The sequence below is a fragment of the Podarcis muralis genome, chromosome 7, assembly GCF_964188315.1.
Source record: "Podarcis muralis chromosome 7, rPodMur119.hap1.1, whole genome shotgun sequence".
NCBI classification, from domain to species: domain Eukaryota; kingdom Metazoa; phylum Chordata; class Lepidosauria; order Squamata; family Lacertidae; genus Podarcis; species Podarcis muralis.
The window spans coordinates 40,444,036-40,456,466 of NC_135661.1; the positions used below are offsets into that span (position 1 = coordinate 40,444,036).

At 45.7% G+C, this 12,431-nt stretch overlaps 1 protein-coding gene across 3 annotated transcripts in view; it reads right to left on the bottom strand.

Annotated features, from left to right (window-relative positions):
* The window catches only part of FOXC2 (forkhead box C2), a 46,140-nt gene extending 33,829 nt beyond the window's left edge, over window positions 1–12,311 (bottom strand). For 2 of the 3 annotated variants that reach the window (XM_077931561.1, XM_077931560.1), the window contains exon 1: window positions 10,079–12,311. In XM_077931561.1, coding sequence (XP_077787687.1) covers window positions 10,079–11,557 — 1,479 coding nt within the window. In that variant the 5' untranslated portion in view covers window positions 11,558–12,311. Of the gene's footprint in view, window positions 1–6,837; window positions 7,065–10,078 lie in introns of those variants that run through there. The other variant, XM_077931562.1, reaches the window with a different exon arrangement.
* Between the last annotated feature and the right edge of the window lie 120 nt (window positions 12,312–12,431).

Here is a 12,431-nt window from a genome sequence, read left to right on the forward strand (position 1 = left end):
GTAATATGCTTCATTCTGTATTTTGTACTCCCAGCATATTTTCAAATAATTATAATCTGATCCTTTTTAACCAGAGATGCTGGGAACTGAAGCTGGGACCTTCTGCACCACAAGCAAGTTTTCTGTCTCTGAGCTCCAGTCCACCATAGGCTCAGCTTTTCAGCCAGGCAATTATGCTGAGGGGCAGGGTTTGACCAGAGTTCAAAAGTTCCCTGGTTCAATTCCCAGCATCTCAATATACGACTGAGAGAGATTCACTGTCTGAAACCCTGGAGAGCTGCTACCAGTCTGTGTAGGCAGTACTGATCAGGCTACAGTCCAAGAATCTGACTCTAAGACAGCTTCTTATGCTCTTAAACTGGCTTGCAAAAAGGACCCAACAATGCCCTGTAGCAGGTGACCCGTATGTTTCCAAAAGTGAGCAATCAAGGAACCCCCATTGGCTGTATCCCTTCCTTTAATTCACAGCAGGTGAATTTCTAAAAGAATCAGTTAAAACTCTCTTCTGTCATGTAACAGGGAGGAAGCGCTGTTGTTTGTTGCTTTGGCTGACAGCACTGGAAAGAGACACATGATACAAAAAAGCTCCCATTGTTTGTCAGGACATACTTTGCCAGATTAAATTGGGATGGGGTGGCGGGGGGGGAGGGATAGACACTTCTTACGCCCCCTGCTCCTCGTGTCTAAAGTTCTAAGTGAGTTTGGCATTTGGATTTCTCGATATTCCCTTGCACAGGCTCCGCGAGGCCAAAATAAACTCAAAGTCCATGCAGGAGGCAGAGAGGCAGAGTCTTATAGACCCCGGAGTAACAAACAAGCCATTGTTCTTCAAGGAAGGCTTCGTCTCCCTACAGCCATTCCACCAGTGTAAGGAGGGCAGGACCCACATCCTGTCATCTTAAGTAGGCAGACCCTGGTCAGGTTTTGAAAAAAAAACCTGCTTGGTCTGCAGAGATGTCGGGTAGCATCATAGGAGAATCAGAAGAGCCCTGTTGGATCAGCTCAAAGGTGCATCCACCCCCAGCATCCTGCTCTCACAGTGGCCAACCTGGTGCTTATTGGAAGCTCTTGAGGAGGACCTGGGCGAGTGCAACAGCTCTTTCCCCACTTGCAATTCCCAGTGGTATATACTGCCTCTGACACTGGAGACAGAACATAACCATCAGGTACAGCCTTCTCCTCCACGAATCTGTCTAACCTCTTTTTTAAACCATCCAGCCCTGCATCTTGCTATAGCAAATTCCATAGTCTTAACTATGTTCGGTATGAAGAAACACCACCTTTTGCCTGTCCTGAATATTCAGATTCACTGCATGGCCCCACGTTCTAGTATTATATTGGGGAGAGAGAGTAGGGGAAGAGCTCTTAATCCAAACCATGCATAAATTTATTCATCACTAGCAGGTCTCCTTACTTCCCTTTTGTCTAAACAAAAAAAAGCTCCAGATGTTGTAAACTTTCCTTTGTTAGCACTCAGAGCCTAACTGAAAGCAGGAGCTTGACCATCTGTGAAATGGACACAGCCATAGTAAGCTTTGTAGAAGAAACAGCTCCATCCTATTATTGTACTCCCCCTACCCCCTGGTGACAGGCTACTTCCTGCACACTCACAATTCCAGCTATTTATCTAGAGGATGACTATGGGGTAGGTAGAGTGAAAGGGAAGGGCCTATTCTTTTACGATCTGAATTCTGCTGGATCTAACCCCATGTCCCATCTTGTTAAAGCAGAAGTCTTCAGCTTTTTCACACTGTTGCTTAATTCTTTCCTAAATATTTCTATGGTGGTTATATTGCTGTTGCGACCCATCTTACATCAGGCCACAACCTGGCAGTGGGTCTGGACCCCCAACCCGTCCATTGAAGGCTAAGGAGTTAATGCAATTTGTTTCCACCAGCAGCCAGTTCAACATCCCACTGATTGTGCACAGAATCTGATATTCAAATGTATGTTTCTTCTGAAAGCGGAGGTTTCATTTAGCTATCATAGTAGCAACTGTGCCTCGTCTTTAATTTTAAAAAAAAATTGTAGGAAGGGTGGTTATTGGTTTGTTTTTGTTTTATGTGTTTTGTGTTCTTATGTTGTATTTTTATGTTGTGAGCCGCCCTGTGATCTTAGGATGAAAGGAAGTATACAAATTTAAACAACAATAATGAATCCCATCATTAATAACTACTGAACTACGGTAGCTATGATATATGCATGCTGTTGATAGAGCAGTTTGGGTGGTTTTCTTGTCTTTGCCTGCTCACCCCCAAGTTTCCCAGGATTTATTTTCTTCCTTTCTGAAATAAAATACAACCCAAAAGCAGCTACAGCAATCCGGCTTGGTCCAATAATACTACAGCCAGTGACTCACTTTTAAGCAGAAATTAAGGTTGACACGGAACATATCCAACATTTCCTCAGGCATGGGGGCCGTGTTTCCTTTTAAAACCTGGTTTTAGATTTTAAAACTTGTTCCCTTTTAAAACTTGGGGTTTACATTTAAAATTATTATTTGGCTTTCCTGTCACTGAAATCTAAATTTAGTTGTCTCCTTCAAGGAGAAAAAAATAATAATAACTGGAAGTAAATGGTGAAAGCTTTTGTCACTTTCAGAGAGAGAAGAACTGGAGGACTGTTTTAAAAAAAGAAGGAAGGAAAAAGACTTCAGCAGTTTAGGCTTATATGGATGAAATCTCTTGTAGGCAGGGATAAAAGGAGGCTGTAATCTTAAGCATCCATCATGGGAAGCATATTGCATTGAAATCACTGGGATTTACCTCCAAGCAATAGAGTAATTAAGACTGAACCGAAACACCAAGCCATTGCATTTTTAGTTGAATTGATTCTAGTTAAAACTTAAATCTAGGTATCAGCAACAGTAAAACAAAAGTAGGCCTTCTTTCATTAGAAATGAATTTGAATGTCCACTGGGAGTGTGTGTCCCCCCCCCAAAAAAAAATTTAATATCCTGAACTTTTTATACTTTTAGAAACCTGGTGCGGGAACACATCCAGTGCCACTGCCTCAAATAAGATTTCAGCAATAACAGTTCTGCATTTTTCAAACAAACAAAGATGGTGTTGGGAAGAGGATAAAAGTATGTTTAAGGGGAAAGAAAGGTAATTTGAAAAGGTATATGTGGTAAAATATATTACAGTCGTCAGCACAAAAAGCCAGCCATTACCAGCATCAAATTGCATATAATTGAGCCAGCGTCACCGATCACATATAACAGATCAAACGTTCATGTCACCTCCAATATCACCTTTCTGGACAGAGTCTGTTCACACATGCAAATGTGAATCACCAAGGATTGAAAAATCAAGTGATTTTGACGCAGTTGCATGTGCAACATAGTATGTCCCATGATTACCCGAAGTGTTGTACTGCTGAATGCCCCATTTGTGAGAAAGCTATAAAATCCTCCTTTGCTAGGAGTAGAAAAAAACCCAGTCAAGTCCAGGGATCACCAGGTCACCCCTTGGATGTTCTATTGTAAAATCAACCATTATCAGGTCCTTCCTTTGGTAGGGGAAAATGAGCCCTAATGGATTCAACAATTCCTCTAGAAAGAATTGTCTGACTTCAAGCAATATTCCAGGGCTATTTATTTCCCTTCTTATTGACTCACACTGTAATTTTCACATCTCATTGGCATTCAACTCCCACCTGACAATTCTATCCTTTATATATCTACCAACTAAGATTTCACTTCATGCATCTGACAAAGAGGGTTTGCGTACACAAACACTTATTTTAAATTTCAGTCTTCAAGGTACAAGACTTTGGGGAGTGATGGATTGTAGAGCTTGCCTTAAATACATGGATTTGCCTCAGAGAATTTCCTCTGAATAACAGCTATCTAATACTTGAGGGAAGCAGTCTGCACATGCTTAGAGGTACCATCGGCTTTATTTCACCTCCTGCAGAGCGGGGGCTGCAAGCAGCATAACAGACAAGGATGGGGGGATGGGCTGGGACTGTCCTACCACACACCAAGAATGGGGAATCTGTGGTCCTTCCTGTTTCTTGACTGCAGTTCCCCCATTCCCTAACCATTGAGTATGCTATCTAGGGCTGATGGGAGTTGTAGTCCATCAACATCTGGAGTGCCACAGGTTTCCCCATCCCTTACTGAAGCTTGGTCTGTTCAGTGGTTAATAATAATCGTAACTAATCATCTCACTTTTTAATTTTAAATTGAAGGGTGGGCCTCCTTCCTCCACCACCATTGCCACTGGCCCACATCAAGCGTGGGAAATCGGCCAAAGTTTCCAGCTGAACAACAAGAGCAAAATTCTTAGGCTAATGTTGGCTTTAAACCCAGAACCTCCATAACCCAATGTTTAAAACATGAAATTGAGCAGGGCAGAAGTAAACACGTAGAAGAGGGTAGGATGAAAGCAAGAAGTTGAGTCCCATTGCTGCTGCAATCAGTGGGACTTTGCAATCCAGGAACTATTCATTCTTTAATTGTAGCAGTTATTTGAGGCAGGGATGGTTGTATAACAGTATTTTTAAAAATAAAAAAAGTTCTGCTTTTTCAGGAGTTCCTGAAAAGAAGACTGAGAGGGGGACCCTCCAGAGAGAAAGCTGTGAGCAGACTATTGCAATTATTACAATTCTTTATAATTTGGGGATGTGACTTGCACCCAAAGTCCTGGTATCAGGAATATCAGTAGGTAGCTGATAGAGTATTCTCTCTTTCTTTTGCTATGATCCTAAAGGGCTCCATGAGAAATAAATGTGCTAATTATCCCCAAAATAGGAGCTACAACTAGATTGCTGTATGACTAGAGAGTAAACATTTTGGATCCTATAATAAAGCAGGGAATGCCAACCAGATGCAGAATTTTAATTGACTGATTCCAAGTTCTTCAATTTAAACAAATGGGCATATACACAAAACCTCTCTAAAATATTTTTAAAATAAGACAACAATTTAATAAACTGAAACATTCATGTTTATTAAAAGAAAAGGCCATGTTTGATTTTTAACAATTCTCTAATTACAATACCTGGGCCAAAATAAATACCCTGAAAATATTTACAAATGTGTCCTAAATGTACATATTTGATTATTGTAAATTCCCTCCTCCCTAACAAACTGAGCTCCTCTCTGAACCAATTTAAGTTTACCGTCTCAATAAAATTGTGAGACCCACTATTCTGTGGCCATTTACTTGAGAGAAATTCTCCTTCAGCAAAAGTATATCTGGGTATACACGCTTAGGCAGGTAGTAACTCTGTCTTACTGGTGGATAGATAGGCAAATGGAAAGACTAGATGCAGGGATTTTAATAACTTGGCAATTGGTATATAGCACTTTCCCTTAAATGCTCCCCATATATCAGGGACAGTCTACATTTAATCTGGATTTGTTGTTTAAAAGAAACTCTATGATCCACAACTGTGTGTTGTATTTTCAAAGTAAGAGTGACTATTTAGTACTCTCTTTGCTTGAGCAGGATGTGTCACAGAACTGGGGAAAGCACAGAAGATAGCAACCAAATGGGTTTCGGGCTTTCCCTAGAAGGAAAGGCAAAATGGTTTGGGGTTTGAGAAGAGTGACAACTAAACGAGGACATGGAACATGGTTATAAACATGGCAGAAGTAAACAGGGCACAGTTTTTATCTCTTATAATGCACAAATCTGGGGTCATCTAATTATGTCAATGCGGGATGCATAAAAGAAAATGCTCTTTAACAGACTGTGCTATGGAATTCACTGCCACAAGATGTGGTGGCAGCTTTAAAAGCAGCATTGGCCAACTTCATGGAAGAGGAGAGGGTCTGCCAATAGCTTTCCATCATGATAGCGAAATGGAGCCTTCACATATAAAGGAAGTATCCCTCTGTATAATACCAGTTGCAAACCACAGGGGAGGTCTGTTCCTTTCAGGTCCTGTTTGTGGGCTTTCCAGAGGCATCTGGGCAGCCACTGTGAAAACCAGGCACTAGATCAGGAGTGTTGGACTGTGGCTCCTATCAGCCCTAGCTAGTGTGGCCAATGGTCAGGGATGATAGGAGTTGCAGTCCATAAATAACTGAGTCACTAAAGGCTCCTCAACACCTCACCTATGAAGCTCCTTTTATGCTTGAAACTCTAAAAAGGCACAACTAATCTGTACTCTTGTGATCCTAAACATACACTCTTGGTTTAGAGTATAACAGATGCCTAGCTTGGCTGAGACAAGATTCTTCGCAAGAATCCTTGCAATCTGCAGGCACTGGGCTGCCCATCAAAAATCAGCTAGTGACTTCCCCTATGCCTAGTTCTGCCATGCATTTCTTCCAGCCGTCCTCAACACAGCCCTGCAGGGTAGACCAGTAGATTGTCCCCATTATTACAGGCAGAAAGCAGAGAGGTTGCCATATCCCACCAAAAGAGGCTTTATAACTAGAGATGGAGAAACTGGCCCTTCAGAAGGTGTTGGTTGGTTGGTTGGTTGGTTGGTTGGTTGGTTGGTTGGTTGGTTGGTTGGTTTTTACTATAGTTCCCATCTTCCCTTTTTAGTCCGCTGGCTGGGGCTGATGGGAGTTGGAGTTCAACAACATCTAGAGGGTCACACATTCCTAATCCTGGGGTACACCCTGCCCCTCCCTCCCATACAGTACTTTTATTCTTTAGATGTATTTTTTTGCTACAGCTCTTCCCCACCTGCCACAAACTGTCCACCTTTATTCTCTTCCACAGAAGGCTTGAAATCAATGTAAATTCATCCAAATATTGGATTTTGAGTGGAAAGGGAGGGGGTTACTAATAACTAGGGAAAATATTTTTTAGAAAACAGATTTTTTTATTTTTAAAAAAGGAAAGAGAAGAGAAAACAAGAGATCCCAGTATCTAGCACCCTACCCTAAACATCTTTTTAACCACCACCACCCCAAATTTGAAATGTGGCCATAGTTATGGGCTGTAATAGATTCTTAATCCTGAAGGTTAAGAAATAACAATTTACGGTACCTTCTAAGCGGAGACCCACCGCGACTCAGATGTATATTGCCTTTCTTCACTACCAGCCTATCCTTCCCAAACACAGACACTTCGCCGTTGTTGCAAAATGCTTGCAGGCTAGCGGGAAAGAGTAGCGCTTTATCCATGCTCAGAAACACATTACCTACTTATGTATTATCATCATGGGCGTAGCCAAGGAGGGGCACGGAGGGGCAGCTGTCCCCCCCCCCAATCAATGAAAATCAATAAAAATACATAGCTGAGGTTCTGCCCCCCCTAACAAGAGGCCTGCCCCGCCCGACACAAAAGGCTTGCTCCCCCCCCCTCCCAACAAAAATCCAGGCTACGCCTATTATTATTATTATTATTAAACAGCAGTGGTGCTGAAGGCGGTATAAGGGAATGGGGAATCCAGGGCGAAGCTTAGCAATCTAACCTCCTGTAAGAAGTTCCTATTGCGCTGACAGAGATTTTGGTTAAGGGCGCAATTCCTTGGACGTCCTATGGAACTTCGTGGGATTCTCCCTTCGAGGCGGAAGCTACGGAGCTGCAGAGGGATTCGCTTGCACGACTGCAGTCCTTGATCCCATTTTGGGGAAGCAGATCCCAGTTTGTTTAGTGAGACCTGCTTCCCAGTAAGCGGTCTAGGGGATCCTATTCGACCAGCCTTTCCTTTGAAATCAGACTCAGGTATTAAATCGGTAGAGTTGCTTCCCAGCAGATAAATCGCATCGCAATCGGGACACTACTTCGAATCTATTAATTCGAATCGGGATGTTAATTTGGAAAGTGTTGTAGCGCAGCTTTTTGGGGGGAGGGGGGATGTGGAGAACAAAACCCAGGTGACCTCCCTTGGGCATTCTCCTGTGTGTGACACATTTAAAACACAAGCAATGACAATGTTCGTTTATCTAAGCACCGAGATATAAAAGCTATTATTATTATTATTATTATTATTATTATTATTAGGCATCAAGATTTCGGAACCAACTTAGGAAACCAGCCTCTTTTCTTCTTCTTTTGTCTTCCAGCCCAAGCCGGAATAAAGGCGGGGGGGGGGGGTAAATGAATAGAAAATAATCTACCCGAAAATAAAGTGGGGAGGGGGGACAAAGAGAATGAAAAATGGTGTAGGAGAGCATAATTAAACTGCTTCATTTAAAAAATAAGCGTTACATTGCCTGCTTTAATTTTTTTTAATCTATATTATTTTGTCTGCAAGCCGGTGGATTTAAGAATCGGGGTAGTGAATGTTCCCATTCCTCTCGTTGGGGAATGGGTTTCACTCCGATTTACTACATCTGTGGCAGGAACTCCCCCCGCCCCCCGTGATTGCCAGGAGATTTTTGTTCTATTATTATTATTATTATTATTATTATTATTATTATTATTATTATTATTACAGTATTATTATTATTCCTCCTCATTAGGAGCTACACTAAAGCTCTCCAACGGCGCGATCTTAACTACTCAAAAGGAAGTCCCATAAAATTTATTGGGGCTTACTCCCAGGTAAAGAGCGTTAGGATTGCTCCTAAGCGCGACAGCGATTTTCGTTCCGACAGCTTCGCACTTATCCGCAAGTGACCCTAGCGCAACTCTGGAGGGCGGTTTTACTCGGAAGCGAGAGTCAAGCCATCCGTTGGGGATACTTTCCATGAAACATATTTAGAAGTGCAGCTTTAAACCGGGTTTTGAACTTCGAAGGCTAACCCTACATTGCCTGGGGCCGTTCTTGTCCTGATCCCGTGTCAAGACCATTCACAAGTGACGCGCCTCTCAGAGACCTCCCTGGTCTCGATTTTTTCCCCCATCTCCTCAGCTGCCTTGCAGGCCTGCACTTCGTTTTTCTTATCATATTTTCGAAGGGTGGAGAGTGAAAGGGGAGGCGGGCTGTAAGCAGGAAAACTGCAGAAATTCACACAAACATGCGGCAGACTTTTTGAGGAGAAATAAACAGCACGGATTTATTTATTTTTTTCCAAGAATGAATACAACAATTAAGACCACATAAGACAAAACAAACGTGACAGAGAATTCAAAGAGAATGTGTTTTTTCCCTAAATGCATTTTGTCGGTTTTTAAAGGATCACCTCAGAGTGGGAAATCTATTTTACAATTTTTTTAAAAAATCACACACTTGTTGTTTTCTATCTCTCTGTTTTTCTACTGAAAGTATCAGATACTTTACTCTTTAAAAAAATGTGTGTGTTTTCCAATACTTCCCATCCACAACAGTTCATCAAGGGGAAACAACAATAAATTATTCAATTTTTTTGTAATTCACTTTTAAAAGGGAAAAGGGACTTTTGATGCGTATTTTCACAAAACCCGAAGAAAACAGGAGGACGTGTACTGATCATTAATTTGACAGATGGAAAAAGATGGGCAACATGGGAAATTTTTAAAGGAATAATCCAGTGAACTCAACTTTAAATATTATATTAATAATGGCTCTCCACTTAAGCCTGATTTCCACACATATTTACAACGCAATAAACAGAAACTCCCCTCCAAAAAAAAAAATCCCCCCCAAAACCCCCAACACCAAAACGTATACTTTTATATAGCTGTATCTATAATTATTTCTTTCCCTTTCCAAAAAAAATCCTATAAATGGTCGTTGTGGAAATGGTGATTCTCTATAAGTTAACATTGTCCGAGATCACCGTCCTTTTTTCTTCTCACAAAATAAGTTTTGCCACTGTCCTTTACTAATATATTTAACTTTCGTTAAAAAGATTCCTCCTCAACTACCCCAAGTATAATTAACTTGAATTGAAAGAAGGCACTGAAGAACACCCCCCCCCCGCACGCACACACGCGCGCGCACCCCAAACAGGGATTTTAGGGTTCGTGAAGTTCTATTTTGTGAGGCGGGTCACTTTTTCGCCCCAGTCTTTCGTTTGAATAAGAGGTCGTTTAAAAACAAAGCACAGCGCTAATTTCCTTCTATGCAATCTGAAGGGTTGGCTTAAACCCCCTCCCTTGTTTGTTTGTTTGTTTGTTTGTGTTTCCCAGGAGTCGCTCAATCAATACTTAGTGCAGTCATAGGAATAAGGGGTGGTGGTGTGGCGGTATATGGAGGGCGCAGCTCTATAGGGGATCTGACAGGTGGAGTTGGTGCTCACCTGTTGCTCGCTCAGCGCTGTCGAGGTCTCTAGCCCCAGCCGGTGAGTGTTGAACATTTCCCGCACGTTGGAGAAGTTCTGCTGTTGCGCCCCGAAGGCGTGGCTGGGCAGGTGGTGGTTGATCTCCGACGTGTGGTTCAGGTACCAGGAGGCGGCGGCGGCCGTGGCTTGGCCGCCGGCTTGGTGGTGAGGGAGAGCGTGGTGGTGATGATGGTGGTGATGGTGGTGGTGGCTGGGGGTGAGGGTCCCCTCCTGCTGCTGCCCCCCGCCCGAGGCCAGATTCATGGAGGTGAGGGGCGAAGAGGCGCCGTTGCTTTGCTGCTGCTCCGAGATGGAGGCGGCGGCTTCCTCCAAGGTGGTGGGCACACACAGGTGAGCGTTCCTCTCGCCCGTGTAGAGGCTCATGGCGCGCATGCTGCATTGGTAGCTGCCCCCGGCTTCCCCCAAGCCCCCCTGGCTACAGGCCTGGCTGTAGATGGACGGGGCTTGCGCCTGGGCGTACCCCAAGGGCAAGGAGGACACCATCCCGGCCGTCCTGCTGACGGGGCTGAGCTCGCCCGGCGGCGAAGTCCGTAGAGTCATGATGTTCTCCACGCTGAACCCCGACAGCCCGTTGGTGCCGGCGCCCGGGTGGTGGGGATCACCCGGCAGCGAGCTTTCCGTGGACACCGACGGCGTGGACGCCACGCTCCGCGGGCTGTCCTGCAGGGCGCTGCCGCTCTCTGGGCTGAGGGTCTCTACCTTGGTGATGATGGGCAGGTCCGGCGAGGAAGCCTCGCTCTTGATGACGATCTTCTTCTCAGACGGGGCGGCCGAGGAAGAAGGCGGCGGCGGGGCAGAGGCGGACAAGGAGGCGTTGCCGCCGGCGTTGTTGGACTGCGGCGTGTCCTTGGAGACGTCGGCGGCCTTCAGGGGCTCCTTGAGGTGCCTTTCCCGGAGCGTGTCGTCCTTCTCCTTGGAGACGTCTTTCTTCTTGAAGCGCCGGCGGCGTCGGAGGAAGCTGCCGTTCTCGAACATATTGTAAGAATCCGGATCGAGGGTCCAGTAGCTCCCTTTGCCCGGCTTCTTGTCGTCGCGAGGCACCTTCACGAAGCACTCGTTGAGCGAGAGGTTGTGGCGAATGGAGTTTTGCCAGCCCTGCTTGTTTTCCCGGTAGAAAGGGAAGCGGTCCATGATGAACTGGTAGATGCCGTTCAAGGTGATCTTCTTATCCGGCGCGTTTTGGATCGCCATGGTGATCAGGGCGATGTAGCTGTAGGGCGGCTTCACCAAGTCTTTGGGCGCCGTGGGCTGGTGAGGGTGATAAGGCCCGTAGGAGCGCCCCATACCGGCCGCGTACTGGTCGGGGTGCCCCGGGTAGACCCCCATGGAGCCCGCCATGCTGCCGTAAGTCCCAGCCGTCCGGTAATAGTTCTGCTCGCTCAGATAAGGCACCACTCCCAGGGCGTTGGGGTCCGAGACGGAGTAGCGGGCCTGCATGGCGTCGGTTTTTTCAAAAAAATTCCCCTCCCTCCAAAAACGACAACAAAGTCAGATCTGGTAGAGGGAGGGCGAAGAAGGAAGGGGGAAATGTGCCCCCCTATGGCCTAGTCGCGTTGTTCTCGGGAGGCCAAATCGCTGCCCCCCGCCCGCCCCCTCCAATCTCCTCCGCTGAGCGAGGCCTCCTCCTCCTCCTCCTCAGAGCCAAAACATTCTCCGAAGCTGCTTTGCAAAATGGTCGAAACTCTCAAGCTCTTGCGCGGCGATCTGTCGCTGGGATCTCCTCCCGCATGGTTGAAAAGCGACGACGATGCTCTTGGAAAGAGGAGCAGCGCAATCAGTGCACCGGCGTACCAAGTTTGTCTTTTTTTTCTTTCTGAAAAGCAAAAGCAAAAACAAAAAAGCGCGACGACAGACCAACAGGACGGATGGAGAGGCAGATTTTCGCAAAGGAGGGAGGGGAATGACAGCAATAATCTTGCAAGAAGAAAGGGATGAAGCCCTATCGCTCAGGGCTCTCGCTTGCTCCGCTGTCTCTGCCCGCAAAGGCTCGCGACCCGCCGGCTCCGTTTGTCCCGGGTGAAAGCGGAGCGCGTGTAAACAAAAACAAGCCGTCGGAATCCAAATAAACGGTTCCTGTGCCGGCGACGCGCGCGCCACTCTGGAGCACAGCGCGAGGGGAGCCTCCGGGAAGCCCCGCGCCAGGCGAACTCCCCATCGAGGGCTGGAGAAAAGTTTCCAAAACTTCCCTTGCGGAAGGCCCGTTTTTACTCCTCGCTGGCCACGCCTCCGCCCTGCGGTCTCCGCCAATGGCGGCCCGGCTCGGGCTCGGGAGGGCCAATGGGAGAGTCGGAGGAGAGCGCCGTAAGGACGC